Source organism: Phascolarctos cinereus, unplaced genomic scaffold (assembly GCF_003287225.1).
Source record: "Phascolarctos cinereus isolate Bilbo 61053 unplaced genomic scaffold, phaCin_HiC Scaffold_4;HRSCAF=312, whole genome shotgun sequence".
NCBI classification, from domain to species: Eukaryota; Metazoa; Chordata; class Mammalia; order Diprotodontia; family Phascolarctidae; genus Phascolarctos; species Phascolarctos cinereus.
In genome coordinates, this window is record NW_027555847.1 from 57487759 (window position 1) to 57510956 (window position 23198).

The 23198-nt window shown below is 40.4% G+C and overlaps 1 protein-coding gene across 1 annotated transcript in view; it reads right to left on the minus strand.

The window, feature by feature from the left end:
• The window catches only part of CUNH3orf20 (chromosome unknown C3orf20 homolog), an 87921-nt gene that overhangs the window by 21101 nt on the left and 43622 nt on the right, over positions 1 to 23198 (minus strand). Inside the window, exons 9-12 of the mRNA XM_078151682.1 lie at positions 22010 to 22249; positions 12048 to 12200; positions 10671 to 10791; positions 9280 to 9411 (exon numbers count right to left, since the gene is read on the minus strand). Coding sequence (XP_078007808.1) covers positions 9280 to 9411; positions 10671 to 10791; positions 12048 to 12200; positions 22010 to 22249 — 646 coding nt within the window. The remainder of the gene's footprint in view (positions 1 to 9279; positions 9412 to 10670; positions 10792 to 12047; positions 12201 to 22009; positions 22250 to 23198) is intronic.

A 23198-nucleotide genomic window follows, 5' to 3' on the forward strand; every position in this document is an offset into this window, starting at 1 on the left:
CTTGTGATGCAGGTAAAGTGGAGGCACATTGACAAGGGTTCAGGGTAATGAATATATCCTCTTAAAACTGTTTGTCCTATTCTGAAAGATTCATCCCATTATCTCTGCTAGTGAGAAGGGATAATAAACCCTCTTACTCTAGTGGGCAGGGCTTCTAGCCTGACTGGACTTTGCAGAGGAGAATTGAAATCATATTTAAATCCTAGAGAGTATGTTGTAATGGTTAGGAAGCCAACCTTGAAGCCAGGAAGACCTGGGGTTCTAGTCTAGCCCCTGTCCCTGGGGAAGTCACTTAATTTCTTGGTGATATTGGTAACCCTTTAATAAGATTGCGGAGTACAGGGATTTTTCTCTCCCAGAAACTCCCTAACCAACGAAATCACAAATGTACTCCCTATCCCTATCTAAACTCTTTGTTGCTAGACTTATGCTTCATCTGGGCTGCAGGATTTTAAAAGAATAGTATTCTAAATGCAAATAGCCACTAACAAAAACAAATGTTCAAATAAACAAATGAAAATAAGGAAGTTTTGTATGTGAAACCATTACTTATGGTGTATAATGAGTGTATATTGTATTCACTCTAACAAGACAGTAAGAAAAAATGTACTCTTTGCTTCCATGTCCCCCTCTGAATTCTTTTTCTCCTGTATTTGTCTGAAGCTTGTTGCTATCATCACCACAAATAAATGATTGAATAAAAAGCATTTATTAAATACATACACTGTGTTAAGTATTGGAGACACAAATAGAAAAGCAAGATGTTCTCTACTCTCAAGGAGCTCACATACTAATGGGGAAAGAAAACAGTAGGAGGTTTCAGCCAAAAGTCAGATGGAAAGGCCTTATGGTTCTTAGGGTGCAGCAGCAAATCAGTTAAGTGATGCAACTTCTAGTTAATGTTATGCTCCTGGTAAGACCACATCTATTTCTGATGCTGAACCATTTGACAGTACCAAAGACTTGGTGATGAGAACTTGCTTTTCCAGATATTCAGTATAGGTTCTGTGAGGCACTGGGGGCTTCAGAACCTATAGAAGCAATGAACAGGTAGCAACTGCACAAGGAATGCTACATTGGATGATTCTTCAGTAGGTGGGCTGGAAGTAGGGCTGGTGGTCTGAGGAGGCACTTCTATTCCTGGAGTTCTTGGGCTTCTTATTCACTCAATTAACCTAGCATTTATTAAGCACCTACTATGTGCTAGCATTGTGCTGGGTGCTGGGAATACAAAGACAGTCCCTGCCTTCAAGGAACTTATATTCTATATACGGGGATAAATGGCTAAATAAATAAATTCACAAAGCACATCTGCCCAGTTATTGGACATAACAGCTGTTTGCCATTTTTTGTTTTTAAATTTCACTTTATTTTGTTTTGTCTTGTTATTATGAATAATGTTGTTATGACTATCTGAGCAGACAGAGATATCTTTACCCCTTCTCCCCCATAACAATATCAGGGCATATTGTCCCAGAAGTGAGATATTTGAGTCAAGGGGAATGGACATCTTTTATAGATTTTTTTCCTGGAAGGTGCCTCTGAGGCCAATACTCCAACTTCCTTATTTTACAGATGAGGAAACTGAGGCCAAAGAAGCTGTAAGCTCCTCAAGTGCAGGGACCATTTTGTCTTTATATCCCCAGAATTTGGCATACAGTAGGCATAAATGCTCGTTGATTACTTAACTGATTTTTTCCCCACTGTTGTACACCACCTTTTCTTTGCAGGTTTTACTATAAATTGCCATACTGATTCATTTCTAGGACATCTGGTTAATCTCTCTTAGCCCATGGTACTGGATGAAAATGAGGCTAGGTTCCAGAGGCAATACCTGAAGTCATGCCACAGTTGCATTCTTCAGTGAATCCTTGACACTGCTAAGTAGGCTAATCCTCTCAGATTCTAAAGAACAATAGCCCCTTGTGAAAAAAAATGAGTATGAATTATAGAGTATATCTAAGACCAGGGAGCTGGAAGAATTTAAGGTGACATATAAATATGGAAGTTTAAGTATTGTATAGCATCTAGCATAGGATCTCGCATGTAGCAAATATTCAATATTTTCTGAAAGAATAACTCATTGAATTAAAAAATACGTATTGGAAGATGATGGAGACCCTTTAATAAAGACTTCCTTCTAAATTGACATCAACCCATAGCCATACTCTTTGATACCAGAAATGCAAATAGTTCTCAATCTTCCCTTTGGTATGGCTATCTAGACCACATATTTCCATTTTGTCCACAAGGATAGCATGACAAAAATTCATCAAATATTTTACTGAAATCTGGAGAATTCTCTAGATCTTCAGTCCAGTAACCACACAGAAAAGGAGAATGATCTGCACTTAAGGAAGCTATGCTGACTTTTTGTGTCCACTGCTTCCTTTCCTAGATGCTCACCATCCAGCCCTCTGGTAAGTCATTCTAGAATTTTTTCCAGGATTCAGAGCCAAATTCACTAATGCATAGTTTTCAGAATGTACTTTCTTCCTTCTTCTTTTTGGAAAATTGGAACACCATTTCATTCTGAGCTTCAGTGTTCCTGACACCTCTTACAGCAATTTGTCACACTTTTTGCATCCATCTTCCATTTCCTGACCTTGCTTCCATTTTCTATAAATATCTTTTTAAAATCCAAGTTCGCTGATGATCACTTTGTGCATCCATATTGGTTTTTTTTTAAACTTTCCACTTTCTTTCTTACAAAAATTATTTCTGTTTGGGTCTTCAGAATTTTCTTCTTCTGAGATTCTGAGATTCCGATCCTGCTTAGGTTGACTTTCCCTGAAGAAATTTAGGCTTTGTGAAACTATTTATATTTTCTCTAAATCTTTTGGAGTCTTGCTTTTCTAAAATCTAAAATATTTGTCAAACATTTCCTGGCTTTCATTGCCATTGTCACAAATTCCAATATGAAGTGCTAACTTCCCCCAATGTGTTAATCATTTCCATTTCAGCAGCCACCTCCCTCTTGTTGGTCAGAATCAAGTCTAGAAGAGCAGTTCTTTTCATCCTTTCCTCTACACCTTGTGAATGATGAAATTAGCATAAAGCACCGTTATCATTAGCTATTCTACTTTTAACAGAGAATGCTCCAGCAAATGTTCAGAAAATTAAGTCCCCTATCAATACCATATAATGCTTCTGAGCCAGGCTTCTGATGTTTACCCGATTGCCCATTTACTTTCTCCTTTCGTTCAGATGGTCTGTATTATACTCTAACGACAATTATGACTTTCATTTTTCCCTCCGTTGATCTTCACTAAAGTGCTTTCCATCATGTTTTCCCACTCACTATTTTTATATTTTGTTTTTCAGTAAAGAAGCTCAGTTTTAAAGAAGAAAGGAAAACAAAACACTTGCAACAAATATGCATAGTTGAGCAAAACAAAGTCCCATATTGTCCATGCCCAAATGTATGTCTCAATTTGTGTCTTGAATTCATTACCTTTCTGTTAGGAAGTGGGTAGAATAACTCATCACAGTTAAATCTCTCTCTCTCTCTCTCTCTCTCTCTCTCTCTCTCTCTCTCTCTCTCTCTCTCTCTCTCTCTCTGTCTCGCTCTCACTCTCGCTCTTGCTCTTCCTCCCTCCCCCCTTGTCTTCCATTGGGCAGAAGTAATGAAAATAGCACCTATACCCCTAAAGCTTTTAATTTCTTGGCCAAGACTTTATAATCCCTAGCTACACTTTCCACAGCTCTTCTGACAATATTATTTGTCCCCACACAAACTGCCAGAAGCTCATAGTAGTGATCAGGTTTGTAAAGTCTTGGAAGATTCATCATGTCTCACAATATGCCCTCATTAGGCCACAGATGTCTATATTATTAATTCCAGGTTGAAAAATAGCTGCTTTGATACTGCTCAGCAGAAAGTTTCCAACCAATGAAGTCACTTATTTCATTGTTCTTTGATGCTTAATTGCGTCATCCCTCCCTTCATGGAACCTGTGGGTCTACAATATTGCTCTTTGGAGCAGAAACTGCTCCTTAAACTTCAGAGGCACCAGCTCCTACTTCATGAGACAAAGTGTAACTTGTTTGAAGCCATGGGTTCTTGACTCTCATTCTGGTGTTCCATCTACCACATCACACAGCTTCAATAAAGGAAGAAGCAAGAAAACAAACATGGAATCTTGGAGTTGGAAGAGACTTCAAGGATTATTTCCTCCAACCTAGTCCTGAATAAGAACCACCACCCCACCACAACATTCCCAAGAAATAGTTAGGCAGGGGAGCTAGGTGGTGCAGTGGATAGAGCACCGGCCCTGAAGTTAGGAGGACCTGAGTTCAAATCCAGCCTTAGACCCAACACTTGACACTTACTAGCTGTGTGACACTAGGCAAGTCACTTAACCTTAATTGCCTTAAAAAAAAAAGAAAGGGGAGGGGAGAGGGAAGTTTACACCAAATAGCCTGGAAAGATCCTCATCAAACAATAACATAGAATCATAGAATCTTATTGTTAGAGGGGGCTTTACAAGTCATCACATCCAAGATCTCCTAATGGTTACAGTGCGGATAAAACATTATCTACTAGAGAATATGCCCCCTCAGTTAGACATGAGAGTCTTCTCTGATTAAACAAAATCTTCCTAAATGCAAGAAAACTGGAAGCTCTGAAATAAGAGGTACTGTTAGAACTGCAATCCATCCCACAATCGAAAGGACGTACCAATTAATAGGAAAAAACCTGAAAAATCCATCTATAGGACAGCCCATACTGCCTGTCTTTTGGGCCAATAAAACATTTAAATTGACGAGCTGCCTAGTTTCCAAAGCACGGCTACATATAAATATTTAGCAGAAAACCAGGCTATGGGACCTTTAAAAGCTGTGCTTGCTTTGAAGGCAGTTTTCACTGTTGCTCCAACTGGGTTGGTCTTCACTGTGCTATGGGTGCCTGGGGAGGCCATTTAATAAGGTTCCTTGTGACAGAGTTTTTAAAGGGGAAGAAAGGAGGGGGAAAACTCATTGTTCATCTGCTTCCTTTTCAAGAAATATTTGCTTTTGCTGACAAGTCATAAACTCCAGTCTGAGGATTGGAAAACAAATGGGCAAAGGAAGGAGAGTTGGATGCTTTGAGCTGGACACAGTGATGAGAAATCCAAAGCCAGTATGCCAAGTACTTTTCTTTTTGAACATATTTATCATGTCAACTTTTAAACTAATTTATTTATGTGGAGACAGCCAGATATAAAATTAGGGAGTAGGTAAAGTTTTTCTTCAGAGTATCACAATTTCTCATACTACCTTCTATTCCCTTTCTATCATATCTCCCCTTTCTGTTACTAGATTTGCAGTCATAGGTCCAGGACTCAAATCTTAGTTCTGCCACTTATAATATGACCCCTAACAGGTCACTTGACCTCGCTAGGGCCTCAGTTTTTTCATCTGTAAAACAAGAAATTTGAACAAGATGGCACCTGAAATGGTTTCCATTTTTAAATTTATTATCCTATAATTCTATGTGACTTTAATCACTTCACATCCTTTGGCTTTAGGATCTATAAAACCAGGGATTTGGACTACATAATTTGTAATTTGTATTTCCCATCTATAATTCAATTCAATTAAATTTAGCTAGCATTTATCAAGTACCTGCTATGTGTAAGGCACCATGCTAAAGTTAGAAATGGCAAATAAAAAGTTCTTAAGGAATTGAAAGTCTACTGGCTGAGTGGGGGCTATGACAATATAAACATAAGTTAATAATAAATACAAGGGTCCCAAAAGTCTTAGGGTAGTTGTAAGTTTTAGTAGCTTAAAACTGCACTAAGCTACCTGGGACACCCTGGACAAAATAACATGAAGAAGAAGAAAAACACTAATAGCTAGGGGAATTCTCACAGGAGGTGGCACCTTAACTGAGTGTTGAAGGCCAATAATTCTAAGAGGCAGAAAAGAGGAGGGAGTACATTCCAAGAATGGGTGACAGCTGATAGAAAGGCAAAAGATAGAATGCCTAGTTCAGAGAACAGCAAGTAAAGCACTTTGGATAGAACACAGAATACTTGAAGAGCATGATGTCAATAATCCTGGAGAGGTAGGCTGGAGATGGCCCATGAGGGAATTTAAATACCAAGCTGTGAAATTTGTATTTTATTCTAGGATCAATACAGTCACTGAATATTCTTAAGCAAGGGGTGACATGGTCAAATCTGTACGTTAAGAAGATTATTTTGTCAAATTGAATTGGAGAGAGGAGAGACCAGAGGTGTAGGGAAATCAATTAGGAGGCTACTGTAGTAGTCTAGGTAAGTAGTGATGAGGGCCTGAACTAAGTTGACAGCTGGAGAGAATGGAGATAGATGTAAGAAATGTTGTAGAGAAAGAATGGAAATGGCAAGGGATTGGCCATTGATTGGATTATGTGAGTGACAGCAAAGTCAAGGATGCTACTCTTCTAAGACTGCAAAGCAGAGTGACTGAAAGAATGATAATTGCAGTAACACACAAAAGCACAATGTCTGGCACATAGGATGTATTTAATAAATGTTTGTTGAACTTAATTGAATTAAATTTTGCAAGAGGGATATATTTGGTGAGGAGAGGTAGATATGATGAGTTCTGTTTTGGGTGTGCCGAGTTTGAGATGCCTATGGAATCTCAGATGGATCTGTCCACCAGGCACCTGGTGCTGAAATTCTATGAATCTCACCACTTCTACTCAGTGTTGTGACATTCTGTTGGTCTGTGGTAACTTTGAGTTCCTCACTATAGCACCTACCTAAGCTGTCCTCCTAGTCTTATATTCCAGACCTTTCTTTCCATTTTTGTCCTACCTATGCCCCATTTCTTCTCAGTCATAGTCTCTGCTAGCTGACAATGGGTGGTAATAGGTAAAGCTGACAAACCGATCCTGGCTAATGTGTTGCTAACAGGTTGCCCCTCCCCAGTGATATCATGCCTTAACTCAGTAACACTACCTTTTTCATTAAGAAGGTTCTTAAGAAGCATTTTTTAAAATGTTATTTTGTTTGGTTTCTATCCACATCTATGATAAGAAAACTCTATTGAGTGCAGATCAATAACTGTTCCTGCAATTTCCAATATTAATGGAACAGCTTACAGCAATTCTATGAAAGAGTTTAAGTGACTCTTAGGGTTGCATGGCCAGTGGGTGTCAAGGCTATCTCTTTATCTGTTATACCAGGCTATTTTTCAAGGAGTTACATAAGCAGTGGAAATGACAGTCACTGAAATAGATCAGTGGCAGTGTGATTTCAGGCAAGCCTCTTTCCCTTCTGGACCTCAGTTTCCTCGTCTAGAAAATGAAAAAACTAAATTAAATAATCTTGAAGGTCCCTTGAAGGTGACACAATATCTCTAAGTTAATTTGAGAGTATGGGGGTGTCTTTTAGGTTGAATTCACCCTATTAATAATTCTATGGCTCCACTGATTTTACGTGAGAAGATAAGCCTGGATATTTTCTAAATCTGTATGAAAGGTCAATGATTAATAACACATTGGGAGACAGCAAGGTTAGTGCATAGAATCAGGTGATAGGTGGGTTCATAACTCTCTTGTGGTACACAATAGCTAAAATGGATAACATTTATATAGCACTTTAAGATTTGCAAAGCGCTTTACATATACTGTCTTATTTGATTCTCACAACAACCTGGGAGGTAAGTGCTATTGTTATCCCCATTTTATAGGTAGGGAAATTGACACTGAGAGGCTAAGTGATTTGCCTAGGGTCACATAGCTGATGTGTCTGAGGTAGGATCTGAACTCAGGTCTTCATGACCCATCGTGACTTTGGGTCTAATACTTATATTTATACTGAGCAGCCTCAAAATTTAAAGATGAAAGAACAGGTTCAAAGAGGATGACTGACTTACCCATGATCAAATATGTTGGGTTCAGAGGTAGGATTTGAACCCAGATCCTCTGGCTCTAGATTCAATGTTTATTATTAGTCACTTAACTTTTCTAAGCCTAGGTTTTCTCATTTGTAAAATGGGGATAAACAATACCTATAGTTCTTAAATTTTAGACTTAAACGAGCTAATGCTTACAAAGCATTTTATAAACCTTTAACATGTTATAGAAGTGCCAGTTACCACTATTACTATAATTAGAAACTCTGTCTTCCATACCACAGCCCGCTACAGCAAAAGTAATGATGTCATATGAATAATGACTCTTGTGTTAATGATACTACATTGACAAAAGTTTTCTGAATTTGACCAGATTGGGAATTTATGACAGGCAACCCTAGCCTTTTTCTTGGCTTATTTTGAGAATTTCATCTTTCAGTCCAAATGGAAATAAAGCAGCATTTCTTTTCATTCCATAAAGAGTTGTCTCAATCTCCCCCATCTCCAAATTCCAAATGTGCTTAGTCTGTATCACACACTGGACACTTGGTTTGTTATATCCCATGGCTATTTTATGCACATGTGTTTTCTCTACCCCTTCATCTTGTAAGCATCTTGAGATCAAAGGCTATACCTTTCTTAATCCACCCAACATAGCACCATGCTAGACACCCAGTAGATACTTAAGGAATATTTGTTGAATTTATTGGAACTTAATCAATTTGAGATCTTAATCTTTGTTTCTGTCCTAGTTATTCTCTTTTAGGGCTAGAATCTTTTACAAAGCAGTCTTATTAGAAGGTAATGGACTTGGACAAGTCCCTTATCACTGCAGCAACTAGTGGCTAGACATGGAATCGAGGATTTAGTAGGGGAGAAAGAGGGTGCTTCTGTCAGCTGATACTAAAAAAAAAGAGTTCAGGCTTATAGATACATAGATACAAGCAATGGAACCCTATGTTCATATAATCTTCAAGGAAAAATCGACAAGAGTACCCCAACTCACTATGATTCAGCCCTTTTGGCCACATTATCCTTTTTTTTTTTTTGACTTCTCTTTTCCTTCAAGGCTGCCCTTTAAATTCAGCTTAACCAGATTTCACCCAGATAAACTTGCTGGGATACCAGCATAGAGGATGATTTATGCTAGGGCTATATAGATGTCACTGGGCCCATATCTAGGCAGAGAGGGGGAATATAGCTTAATGATCTCAGTGTGGTCCTTAGTAATCTCTTGGAAAATTGTGTTTAACTTCACCAGCTATGTGCTAGAGTCATCACAATGATTAATAAAATTGGAGACAACGGTAATTGTACCATCTTGTATGACCTTGAGTAATTCACTTCCCTTTTCTGGCCCTTACTTTGCCTTCTCTGTCAAAAGGCAGGGTTGTCAGACTAGATGAGCTCTAAGGTTCCTTCTTAGTCTCGATCTTATGATCTTACCCGCTTCTCAGGGGGTGCTCCATGTGGACAATCTGTAGGTGAAAGGACTAGAGTCACATTCTCATTCAGGGCGCTGAAGGTGATGCTTATGGAATCTTGACTGTGTATCTTCAGTTTAATTTGTTCATTCATCTACAGAAACATGGGGAAGGTGTTATTGCCTTAATCATCCTTGATTGTCCTTTCCTGACCATAAAGCAAAATTTGTTGAAGGTCCATTGTTCTGCTCTGTATGAGTTAAAAGACAAATGCAGAAATTTGTCTCATGTGATATATATCCACGAATGACTCCTGACCAAATGCAGAGAAACTTTTGAGCCCTAGAGAGCCAGTAAAGAAATGCTCCTCCCCTACACACACACACACACACACACACACACACACACACACACACACACACACACACACACACCCCAGGAAACGGTTCTACTATCTTTCTTCTGATTTTTAGAGTCACCAAAATGAAGTCCTGAAAGTCTCATCATCTTTCAGATCTCTTCTAACTGGATTCCTTGTTACGTAAGGCAAGGCAGTCTCTGGTTTCTTGCCACACAAGTGGTAGGGACAAGAAGTTCAATGAATTTAGTAATGACAAAGACAGATCACTGTGGACGGGGAAGGCTTCCTGGAAGAAGTGGGACTCAATATACACCTTAAAGGCTGGATAGGTAAGGATGGGTCATCCAGAGATGAGAGGGCATTCAAAGTGGGAAGAGTAGCAGGGGCAAAGGTGTGAAGGTGAGAAAGTATGATATTTCATGGAACAATATATAAACTACCTGAAGTTGTTAGGCAGAGTGGTAGGATGAAAGTAATATTCAAGGATGATAATTACTACAGTCCCTTACAACTCTGAGAAGCCATGCATGGTAGGGGCTTGTGGGAGGGGGTAAATGGTGGTGTAAAATTAAGAAATTTGAAGGTAGGGAGGCCAGTTAGGAAGATTTCTTTTCAGTAAACTCCTATAGTACTTGTTTTCTAGATCTCTCTTTCTGGCCCTTAACTATATACTGAATTGCTATGTTATTGTTATTTTTCTGCTTCATGGGTAGATAAGCTCCTTGAAATTAGAGACTGTGCCTTATTTATTATGGTATCCTCTATGGGTCCTAGAACAGGCTTGGGCATACAGTAGGTACTTAACGAATAAATGAAATTCTCTGATGGGGCCCAGGATGCTCGCAAAAACATTCTTCTCTAAATTAAGTTCTAATGGGTCTTGGGGAGCTACAAACACTCTTCCTCCATTGAAGGAATGAATAAAACTCTAGTGGACCCTAGGATGATCTCAGAAAGATATAATTCTCCTTCACTATTGTATGGGAAAAGCTACACAGGTCTGACCATTAATATATACTTGCACTCTATGAATTAGTGGTATTGTCTCCTACCTTATACTCTAATGATGTCAAGGTCCGCTTCTTGGAGGTCCAACTCCATTTGTGAACTGCATGCCCCATAGTGTCTTTTATACACCCTCCCTCATGATTCATCATAAACAGACATGGATAGCTGAGAGAAAACACACAAGAATGCGCTGAGAGAAGTAAGGGCATATCTTTTGATGGGACTTCCTTTCATGAGTTCTAGGGGAAAGTGTTTGTGTCAGGGGAGAGGGGATAGGGAGGTTAGTTTCTCTTGCCCTAGGCTACAAATAAGGAGGTAGAGGCAGAGAAGGAAAAGTACCAGGGCTAAAAGCCATGGAACATGTTCATACTAACGGATTTTACTGTAACAAGTGGCATTTTTCTTGGTTGTTTTGGCCTCTCAGGATCTCCCAAGGGTGATCCAGAGAGGGGAAGAAGGTATGTCAGATTCCAGGACATGTTTACCATATATCACCACCATATTCTTTTGATACTGTCCTATGACAAATGTCCCACAGTCTATTTTCTCTTGCTCTTCTCTCTAAATTACTTGGACTCTTGAGAGATTCAGAAAGGCAGAGACAAGAAATCAAAATCCATTCCCCACCTCTCCTACCCATACACACAATATACTATATTGAGGCTCAGAGCAGAGCCTTGAATTCCACAGGCTTCCTTGTATTACAGTCCCATACTGAAAGGAAAAAAAAAATCATCAGGGAAACAAGGCAAGAGATACTTCCCCAACCCCTCAAGTAGATTTGGATGTCTTACATCTTTTATCCGCTGTGTCCTTTGAAAAAATGCCTGGGAGACGTCCTTTGGGCTACAGCAGACAGACTATGAAAGTGGAAATGCACTTCATTTTCAAGGCTTGACTGTATGTAGTGGTAAGGGTATGGGGTAAATGGGGTGAGAGGCTCCAAACTTCACTGTAAGTTGACCCACCCTTCAAGGAATATAAAGTGTCATGGGAGCCCAGATTTAGAGCTGAAAGGGGCCTTAAAGTTCATCTCGTCCAATAATGTCAAACTCAAATAGAAACAAATCTCTGCAAGCCACATATTGACTTGGTCAGTCATTTCAGTCATGCCCAATTCTTTGTGACCCCATTTGGAAGTTTTCTTGATAAAGATACTGAAATGGTTGGCCATTTCCTTCTCCAGCTCATTTCATCAGTTGAGTAAACTGAGGCAAACTGGGTTAAGTGACTTGCCCAGGGTCACACAGCTAGTGTCAAGTGTGTGAGGCCAGATTTGAACTCAGGTCCTCCCAACTCCAAGGCTGAAGCTGTATCTACTGTACCATCTAGCTTTCCCAATAAATGGTTTTTTTTCCTTGATTTTTTTTTTCATTCAGAGTTTACATTATCAACATCACTGTTTCTAATAATTCACTCACTGGTTCTTGAGGTTATACTGCACACTTCCATGGCCTTCAGCAGTAAACAGACCTATGATGGGGAAGTTTGGTGTATCGTTGAAAATGCAGGTTGTGTATCTTCCCTTGCAGCACGTAGGAATCTGACACACAGCAATATGTCCTGAAGGATAGCTGGTGGCAACAGTCAAGTCAGATAAAGAGAAATTTCTCAGGTCTCTTGATGGGACCCAGTAAGCTACAGAAAAAAGCATGCTAGATCTGAAGCCAAAAGATGTAGATTCAAATCCCAGCTCTACCACTTATTAGCTATATGACCTTGGGCGAGTAACTGAATCTCTCCAGACCTCAGCTTCCTTATCTATAAACCAAGGAGGGTGGGTAAGATTACGTGAAGGATCTGAGAATGATTTGCCTAAGAAAGAGAAGACTCAAGTCTTCCAGGTCTTGATGTTATGTTTAACACACTGCCCTTGGGTGCCACCCTTATTGGGTGCTCCTTATTTTCTTAATCTTATTTTTATTGATCTTTTGCTTTTACGTTACCTTCACTTTTTACATACTCGCCCCCCCCCACCAACTGCCCCCACTGCCACACAGCCATCTATTATAACAAAGATTTCAAAAGAAGGGGGAAAACAATTCAGAAAAACCAACCAATCAGAAAAAAACTTATCTCAACTGGATCTGACAGTATTTACAATATTCCATACACATAGTTTTCCACTATTGCAAAATGGAAAGGAAGAATGTACCTTTTTTTTTCATTCTTTCCCTGCTTCTTGGACAACTTCTTCTGATGAACCTGTAGGAGCTCCCCATATTACCTTAGATACTTTCTAGCATGAGACGTTCAACAGTCACTCAAGATTGACCTTGGAGAACTTTCCCTTCTGTGATCTTTACATAAGCAAAAAAGGCTTTATACATAAGAGGAATAGCTAAAACTACCTTCATAGCATGATGGCAGGGAAAGGTATGTTTTGCTCTGCTATGTTCCTCTTCACTTCTCCAATCCAGTTACGTTTCACTTTATTCCCTACTCTTCTTATCCACAGTCACCTTCTGCCTTGCTGCACATAGCATCCTTCCATTTCTCTCTCCTTTCCTCTTTCCAGTTACAGAACCATAATTCAAACCAAGCCAGCCAAAAGGTGTGTCAATGTATGCCACCCCAATAACTTTCCAAATCAAGATAACTCCTCCTCTGTCACCATTGTCTACCTCAATTAAAATGTAAGCTCCTTGAGGGCAGGCACTTTCTTCACTTTTGTTTTTGTATCCCACAGAACAGAGCCAGAGTGCTTGGCACTTAGTAAATGCTTAACAAATGCTTTGTATTCATTCATTCATTTGGAATAATAATCCTTCAAATACTTGGAGACCCCTCTCAGACATCACTTAACTTTTTCTCCAGAATTGTTTTCCATCAGTCTTCTTATATCAGGCCTTTAGCTTGAGGCTTTGATCTCTGTTCAAATAATAACTTCCACTCACTTGCACTTTAACATTTTCATACCACTTTACATTCATGATGTCATTCTGAGCTTCAGAGCAAGTGGGGCAGGTAGGTACTAGAGATATTATTGCTTCCACTTTACTGAGGAGGTTACTAAAGCTTAGAGAGGTCAAGTGACTTGCCCAGGGTCACACAGATACTAAGCATCAGAAACAGGAGACACACTTCTTCCTGTCTCCCAATCCTGGACTTTGTCCCCACACCATGACTATGTACATCCCTTGAAAAGGGGCAGGAGGAGGATTTCATAGGACTGTATGTTTAGAACTGGAGTGGAATTTCGAGATAATCTAGTCTAACCATCTCATTTTCTGGATGAGAAAACCGAAGCCCTGAGACATACTCAAGGTTATAGAAGTATTTAGTAGCAGAAGGGGGATTTGAATTCACTTTCCCAGACTCTGAATCCAGTGCCCTTGACATCAGGTATTTACATTTCTAGGTGAATGAAGGATCTGAGATTGGAGCAATAGGGAGAGAAGAGAAACCTAGATGGCAGGAACATGCCATGGGGCACTGACAAACTTTGTAGTCACCATTTCGCTGAGGAGGGGGCATTTGCCGCTGAATACTATGCCTACGTAAGGAGTCAGTAGTTTACAGAAACTAGGGCTAGTACCTTCCAACCCTAACATAACATTTGACTTCATGGCCTTCCTCCTGGATCCATTGTATCATTGTCACCTGAAATGGTTCTGGCATCCAGCTGTTGATGATGTTGATGGTGCTCTTTGGGAGCTGCGACAGATAAGTGTCGCCCAAATATTTCCACCCACCTAAAGAAAGATCTGCTGCTGGAAATGCATGGAAAAGTGTTTTGGACAGCCCAGTGCAGACTCAAAAAGGAAACTGTAGCTATAGAACCAAGAGGGACCTTAGAGATGATTTAACTCCAACTGCTTCATTTTATAGAGGAGGAAACAGAAGAGATTAAATAACTTTCCTAAGGCCAGAGTCAGGATTTGAAAGCAAATCTTCTGACTTACTCTAAGCCCTCTCTCAGAATGTTAAGGGGGAGGAGTCTTAGAGATCATCCAGCCCACCTCCTTCGTTTTACAGAGAAGGAAACCTAGCCTTGGAGAGGTTCAGTGATTTGTCCAAGGTCATACAAAGAATGAATAACCCAGCCAGGATCAGAAGAATCCAGGCCTTAGATTCCCATCATATAAATCTAGTCACCATTACTAGAACTTTAATTAGCAATTTTCAGGCCTAAAACATACTCTCAAGTCAACTTTTGAAGCCAGCTTTGATGGGAGTGGGTGGCTAGGAGGATAAGTGGACAGAGCACAGGATTTGGATTCGAGAAGACCCAAGTTCAAATCCAGCCTCAGACATATACTAGCTGTGTGACTCTGGGCAAATTACTTAACCCTCTTTGCCTCAGTTTTCTCATACGTAAAATGAGCTGGGGAAGCAAATGGCAAGCCATTCTAGTATGTTTGCTAAGAAAATCCCAAATAGGGTCAGAGATTCGGACATGACTGAAAAATGACTGAAATTAATGGGAGTAGTGGAGAGGGACTTCTCGACACTTTTCTGTCATTGTGACAGGGGGATAGGGGTGGACAGAAGCTCCAGGACACTATGAAATCACCCTTAGGAAGGCTCTGGAGGATAGAGAGGTATGGGGGTGGGTCAAGCAGGAGCTTTCACCTGGGGTAAGGGGATGGGAAATCCCATATTGTAGCTTCCTAATTTTTTTAAAAAGTATTGATATCTTCTGTTTTAATATCACCTTCATATGTAGATAATCCTTCCCTCCTCCTCTATCCAAGAAGCCCTTTTTTGCAATAAAGAATAAAAAAAGAGGAAAAAAAATCAGTTCTGCAAAATTAACCAACACATCAACTGAGTCTGATAATATATGCAACGTTCACTCCCACAGTTCTTTAACTGTGTAAGGAGAGTTGCCTTTTTTCCATTTCTTCTCAGGGGTCAAGCTTGATCATTATAATTATACAAGTAGCTTAACCAATTATTCTTGCTAACCAGGTGCTAACTAGATGCTAAGATAAGCTCAGCTTTCTTGGGCTGTCTCAGGGCTCCTTGAAGAAAGACAAAGCTCATGCTATTCACCTCTGGACCGAGAGGTGATGGACTAATATGTAGAATGAGACATACATTTGGGGGCATGGCCAATAGGGAATTCATTTTGTTTGACTATGCATATTTGTTATAAAGGTTTTTTCTTTCTTTTTTTTCCCCCATGGATGGGAGAAAGAAAATGCTTGATAACTGAAAAAAATTTAATGAAAAAAGAAGGCAAATGCCTCTAGTACTACCCCCCCCAACTGATGACTTTTGACCATCAAGTTGGGCTCACCATTAAGATGATAGGATACTAGCCTGTACACAACTAGTCACAACCAATGCAAAGCTTGGGTCCTACTTGGCAAACCAACAAGTCTTTTGTGGTCTCAGTATGGGTGGGAGTGGTGGGGCCAAGAGCCAGGTAGATAATCCTGCTAGCGAACAAAGACCTTTGATGGGGTGGAATACTGTGCTTGCATTATAAATATTTCATCACCCTCTCCTGGATAGCTTATATGAACCTAATTCATGGACATCTTCATGGGGGCACCAGGGCAGTTGATCCTATTAAATTCAGTGAAGAGCTGGAAAAGGATAATGCAGGCAGGGGGGAAAAACCCACTTGAATGAGCCCTCTGTGTTTAATATACTACTATACATTTAGAAGCTGAGGCTGAATAAAGCGTGATGAATGGATTCATTTAGGCTAGGGAAATAATGTGACATCTTTGACTAGGAGTTTAAATTCTGAATTCCCAGTTCGGCTAAAAGGCCAAATTGAGCTTGAGTTCCTGAAGCAGCCTGGGAGGATGCCTGCCTGTGTCGTCTAGCCCTTTAGAAAGGTTGCTAAGCCAGCTCAGACAATTTTTTTTAAAATTTCTCCAGGGCCAGAGGCCTCTGAGCAGTAAGAGGAATTATTCAAATTGATCCCCTGATATTTGTGCCCCCCCAAAAAAAGGAAGAAGAAAGAAACAATCAAAAGTGGCATTATTCAGCTATCCCTAGGAAGGGTAGTTGGCTGGGGGGGAAAGGGCACTAGTCTAGGATGGAGGGCTAGACCTGGGTGTCTGACTTTGGGCAAGTCACTTCCCTGGCCCCCAATTTCCTCTGTCAAATGAGAGGGTTGGGCAAAGTAATCTCTAAGGTCTCACCCAGCTGTGACATTCAAGGATTAATCCATAATGCATATGTGTGAGAGGGGTGATGGTAGGGGGAGCTGATCTGCTGGATTAGTTTACCTCCAACAGAGCTGGGCATGCACTCTTTGTGGGCCGTGTGCTCTGGTCCCTTGCTGAACGCCTTGCACTTTTTGCTAGGATAACACAGCAGCTTCTGATAGGTCACCAAGAATCCCCAGGACTACACTTCCAAGACCTCAAGCCAAAATACCAAAAGCCTTGGTACCCCTGTCCCTGAGGTGCCCAGTATCTTCAAGTCACCTTTGAGACCAGAGTTCAAATCTGGCCTCAGGCACTTTATAGTTATGTGTGTGTGACCTTGCACAAGTCACTTAATCACTATTTGCCTCAGTTTTCTCAACCATAAAATGGGGATAACAATAGCATTTACCTCACAGGATTGTGAAGATGAAAGGAGATATTTGCAAAATGCTTAGCACAATGCCTGACATTAGTAGGTGATTGACAAATTCATCCTTCCTTTCCTTTCCTTCTTCCCTTCTCTTCTCTTTCCTTCTTCCTGTCTTCCTTCCTTTCTTCCTGTCTTCCTTCCTTCCTTCCTTCCTTCCTTCCTTCCTTCCTTCCTTCCTTCCTTCCTTCCTTCCTTCCTTCCAAAACTCCCTCAAGCAGTGCCTTTCCTACCTGGATTCAAGTGGAGATCTTATGACAGTCACCACGGCCAAACCCTTTGGGGTTCTGTGCGCCTAGGAAGTTCACAGGTTGTTGTTTAGTCATCTCTCACTCTTCATGACCCCATAGACCATAAGACGCCAGGCCCTTCTATCCTCCACTATCTTTTGAAGTCTAAGTTCATGTTCTTTGTTTCCATGATACTATCTATCCATCTCATCCTCTGCTGTCCCCTTTTCCTTTTGCCTTCAATTTTTCTCAGCATTAGGGTCTTTTCCAATGAGTCTTATCTTCTCATTATGGAGCCAAAGCATTTAAACTTCAGCTTCAGTACTTGACTTTCCAGTGAATAGCTGGAATTAATTTCTTTAAGTATTGACTGATTTGATCTCCTTGCTGTCCAAGGGATTCTCAAAAGTCTTCTCCAACAGTACAATTCAAAAATGTTAATTCTGCAGCACTCAACTTTCCTTATAGTCGAACTCTCATTGTCATACATTGCAACCGGAAAAATCATAGCTTTGACTATAAGGACCTTTGTTGGCAAGGTGATATTTCTGCTTTTTAATATGCTATCCAGATTTGCCATAGCTTTTCTTGCAAGAAGCAAGCATCTTTTCATTTCATGGCTGCAGTGATCTTTGAGCCCATGAATATAAAATCAGATACTGCTTCCATTTCTTCTCCTTCTATTTGCCAGGAAATGATGGAAGCAGTTGCCAAGATCTTAGTCTTCTTATTATTAAGTTTCAAGCCAGTTTTTGCACAGGGTAGCTGCACACAAAAGACATCCACAAGGGCACACACAACACAAGGAAACACAAACAAATAGGTAGCACCACTCAGGAACAAAAGATCACCAAAGCCACACTGCCCCACACTAGCCATTTTATTTCTCCTTTTCCATCAAATGAGATAACATACAAAGCAATTTGCAAGCCTTTAGTACTATGAATGTTAGTTATTATTACTATTTTTCCATTCAGCCCATATGGAATTTCAGCCAAACAATAAAAAAAAAAAGAGAAGGATTTCAACCTCTTTGCTTTTAGTTGCCACTCTTAAGCAGCCTCAGACTTAGGAGTGGGTATCCTTTTGAGGGATACTGACAATAGCTCCTGCTTTCCTGAAGAAGGACAGTAAAACCCACCTCCCCAGCAGTCAATTGCCAAGCAACATTAACAATTCAAGACCTAGATGAAAAACCTAAAAGTAAAAAAGAAAAATGTCATTGGCCATGTAAAACTAGCCATTATCATGGAGAGCAATGAGGGTAACAGTGATGATAGGAACTGTCCAGTTAATCTTTATTCAGAGGAAGCTAGAGGGTAGAGTTGGCCAGGCACAGACATACATAAAAACATGACTATGTTTACAAACACCCAGCAGAGACCTCAGAGACCTCCATCCAATCTGTTTAATTTATAGATGAGGAAACCAAGGAAACCAAGAGAATTCCTTGCTAAACTTGCTTTTCTGCTGTCCATCTGAGGATCAGCCTCTTGCAGCCCAAACCTGGACCTCACTAGGTAATGATGTGGAACAGCTCTAAAAAGCAAATACAAGAAATTTAAAAAAAAGAGCAGATTGGAGTTTTCTTGGGAGTGGAGAGGGGTAAATAGCCCTACTATACACTCAGAGGCACCACAAGAGTACTTTTCATGTCTATTATGAAATACTACAAATCATCATCATCATCTTCTTCTTTTTCTTCTTCTTCTTCTTCTTCTTCTTCTTCTTCTTCTCCTCCTCCTCTCCCTCCTTCTCTTCCTCCTCCTCTCCCCCCCCCTCCTCCTCCTTTTATTATTTTGAGGAACAGCTTATTGCTTGATTCTCCTCTTTGAATTCCACTCTCTACTCTACAGTCTTCTCCTCCATTCTCCAAAAAGCTTCTCACCCTAGAAAATCCCTCTGTCCCTGCAGCCCTGTTCTCTTATTGCTGAGTTTCTTCTGGAACCTCTATCTTGATAAAATGTCCAAGTCAGCCCCAGACTCAGTCCTTCACTCCTCTCTTAGTTCTGATTATGATTCTCCTGACTTCTCCCCCATCCCTTTTCCAAACCCCTGCTTTTCAGCTTCATTTTAGCTATCACCCTTCATACGTTAGAATGTAAGCTCCTTGAGGGCAGGGACTATCATTCTTTTTGATTATATTTGTATTCCCAGAACTTGTGATTGGCACATCTTATTGTTGTTGTCATTTTAGACTCCATTCTTGGCAAAGATACTGAAATTTTCCATTACCTTTTCTAGCTCACTTTACAGGTGGGGAAACTAAGGCAAGCAAAGTTAAGTGACTTGTCTAGGGTCCCAAAGCTAGTAAGCGTCTGAGGCCGGATCTGAATTCAGGAAGTAAGTGCTTAATAAATGTTTGTTACCTTGTTGGCTTGAAGGCAGTAGTGGAATGAAGGGTTATAGTATACAAGTAATTTCATTGTACTTCATGGGGATCTCAGTAAAGATTTTTGCCCTGCCCCTTTCTTTCCACCACCTTTATATGCTATGATGAGTATTCACAAATAGATGGCTTATTAATTATCATGAGATTAACAGGTAAAAGAGTGATCTTCACAAGAGACCTTGATTTACAATGACAGAAATTACATCAAAATTAAAAATAAGTTGTGTTAAATCACTGAGTAAAAATCCTCTACTTTGTAGGTCATAGATCTAGAGTTCAAATGGACCCCAGTAGCTTCCTGGGGCAACCTGTTGAAAAAGCATGACAGGTGATCATGCAGTCTTTGCTTGAAAACTTTTGATGAGTTCACTACCTTTGAAAGCAGCTCTTTTCACCCAGGGACAACTAGAATTATTCTTATCAAGTTGGTGTTAGTGGCTAAGAAGGTCTGTAGAATCAAAGTGATCTGAGGTTGTTAAAGACTTTTATCAGATGGTGCAATGGATAGAGCTCTGGGCCTGGAGTCAGGAAGACCCGAGCTCACATCTGGCCTCAGATACTTACTAGGCATATGATTTGGACAAGTCACACAACTTCTCTTTGCCTTAGCTCCTTCATCTGTAAAATGGGGCTCATGAGAGCCCCCACCTCCCAGGGCTGTTGTGAGGATCAAATGAATTGCTAATTGTAAAACGCTTAGTGTGGTGCCTGGCGCATCGTAAGAACCATATAAATGTTAGCTATTATGAACATAAAGGTCAGATCTCATTAAGTCAGAGATGAACCAAACCCAAGATAAAAAGATTAGAGTCAAAGCCAGGAGAGGTCCTGTGCCACAGATTGGGAGAAGCATGAAAGTGAATGTGTTAGGCCATGTTCAACAACCAACAGGTACATAGGCTGGCCAAGAGTTGGTCACTAGGAGGGTTCTGGTCTTACATGGCAGTCTTTGTTATGCTCACTGACACTCTCTTCTTGTATCTGTGCCACCATGGGGAATGTATCTAGGGTGTCCAAAAAGCCTCATTGTCATTTTAAGCTGGACAGCTAGGTGGCACAGTGGATATAGTGTTGGGCTTGGAATCTGGAAGATGAGTTCAAATTTGGCTTCAGCCACTTACTAGTTGGGTGGCCCTGGGCAAGTCATTTAATCTTGCTTGCCTCAATTTCCTCATCTGTAAAACAGGCTGGAGAAGGAAATGGCAAGCCACTCCAGCGTCTTTGCCAAGAAAACCCTAATTGGGGTCACAGAGTTAGGCATGACTGAAAAATGACTGAACAACAGTTTTAAGCAGCTTGAAATTTCACTAAGACTTTTGGGACACCCTGTAGAAAGGTCTTGTCCTACATCCCTTTACTTCTACCCACTGAAGCATTCCTAGGAGATTGGTGCACCCCTTTAATCTCATATTTATTATCTCCAAGATTTTATTGCCACCTCAAATATCTGGACATTCAATGCTCTTTTCCTTTCCAGATTTAAATGATAGTTTAGGGTTGGGGAGGGAAAGGGGTAAATAATTATAAGGGAAAGAATAAATGTTATAACATGCACAAAAATGGTATAAAAATCAGAATGCTCAATAGTTAACTTTGATATATAACTAAATAAAACTGGCTAGCACTAAACTAAACAAACCTCATCTCAACCCCAGTACAGAGTAGGCTTGGCCCCTTAAGGCAGGACAAGATCTTTAAGACAAAGGCAAGATCTTTATCTAGGAAAACCATCATGTGCTTTTCCTCCTACTACAAGCCGTGCTCCAGACTTCTCCCCAAGAGGAGAGACTCGGGTCTTTGGCTCCTTCTCCTTTGTGATCTGCCTGACCTAGGCAAGTAGGCAAATTATAATAAGTAACCCACCTCCAATCAATCCATGATTTTACCCAGGTAGTATGTCTATTCCCTACTTAGTCCACTCTACCCCCAAATCCTACCTGATTACTCCAAGAAGATGATGGGGTCCCAAACGAATATAGTTTTTAGTGCTCTTGACCTCAAGGAAGATTTTGGATTCATGCTTGGAAGGTTGGTGCATTTGCTCATTTTGGCACAGGGAACTTCATTTGTCAGGCAGGACGAGTCTTCAGATACCCTCAGGACTCTGTTAGGAGCCCTAAGTTAGGAGCCAGTGTCCACATCAATACTTTCCCAAGAAATAAAAACTTGTGGGAATGGGTGACTGGAGTGAGGGGGGCCCCTCCCACAAAGTGAAGGATACAAAACAAAGGTGGTCCCATCATAGAAGGTGTAATGAAACCTGAAGGCCCTCTTCGACTTGGTGTCCAGTATCTGAGACCGATGGCCAACAGGGTAAGGAGGGCGTGCTGTAGAATGTAAGAAAGACTTCGAGTCCCCTTTATAGATAATTGAGTGAGAACTGGACCTCTTGTCACTGTAGTTGTGTAAAATGACAGGGGAAGAAAATCTTTTCCCTTTCCATGAGTTCTTTTCAGCTTCTCTGGAAGAAATTAAAGGTGAGTGAAATTCAATTGGGTTTCAGCTAAACATACTGGGCCCTTGGTCCAACTCTCTGTGCTGGATCATTCTGATTTCCTATTCATGGGCTTGCTACCCCTGAGGTTTTCCTGGACTGTCTAGTAGAATTATCCTGAGCACAGGATCATCTGAGAATGACCAGTGATTAAATGGCAGGAAGAGATATTCTCTTTTCTGAATCTATTAGGGCAAACCCCTCATACCCAGATCCATCCACTCAGTTATAGCCTGGTCTGTGGTGCCTAGCATGATGATCTTCACAGAGTAGGTGTTCAATAAACATTTGTTAAATTATATCAAGACACCTTGCCACATGAGCTGCCTTAATAATAAAAAATAAATAATAATACAAGGAACAGAGTCAAGATGACAAAATTTAACAAGCAGTTTTTTCTCAGCTCTCCTGATATTCCCCTCCAAACAACTTTAAAAAGTGTGTCAAATTGAATTCTACGTTACACAGCCAACAAAAAGTCACAGTGAATCACTTTTTCAGCCCAGGACAGAAGGAGAGGTCTGTGGACACTGGGGTGAGGGCAGGCTAGGAACATGGCACAGTAGAAGTAACACCAATTATAGGCCTTTGAGGTGGTGGCAGTGACAAAAGCAATAGCAATGGTACCTCTATAAAACATTTTTTTTTGGTAGTTTGATAGGTATGGCATAACAAAAAGTCCAGAATATCAAAGGAATTAATGAAAAGAAATGCAGGGGAAGGTGGTCTAGCCATTCCAGATCTTAAATTGTATTATAAAACAGCCATAATCAAAACTACTTGGTACTGGACAAGAAATAGAGTGGTGGATCAGTGGAATAGGTTAGGTATATGAGACACAGTAGTTAATGACTGTAGTAATCTACTATTTGATAAACCCAAAGACCCCAGCTTCTGGGATAAGAACTCGCTATTT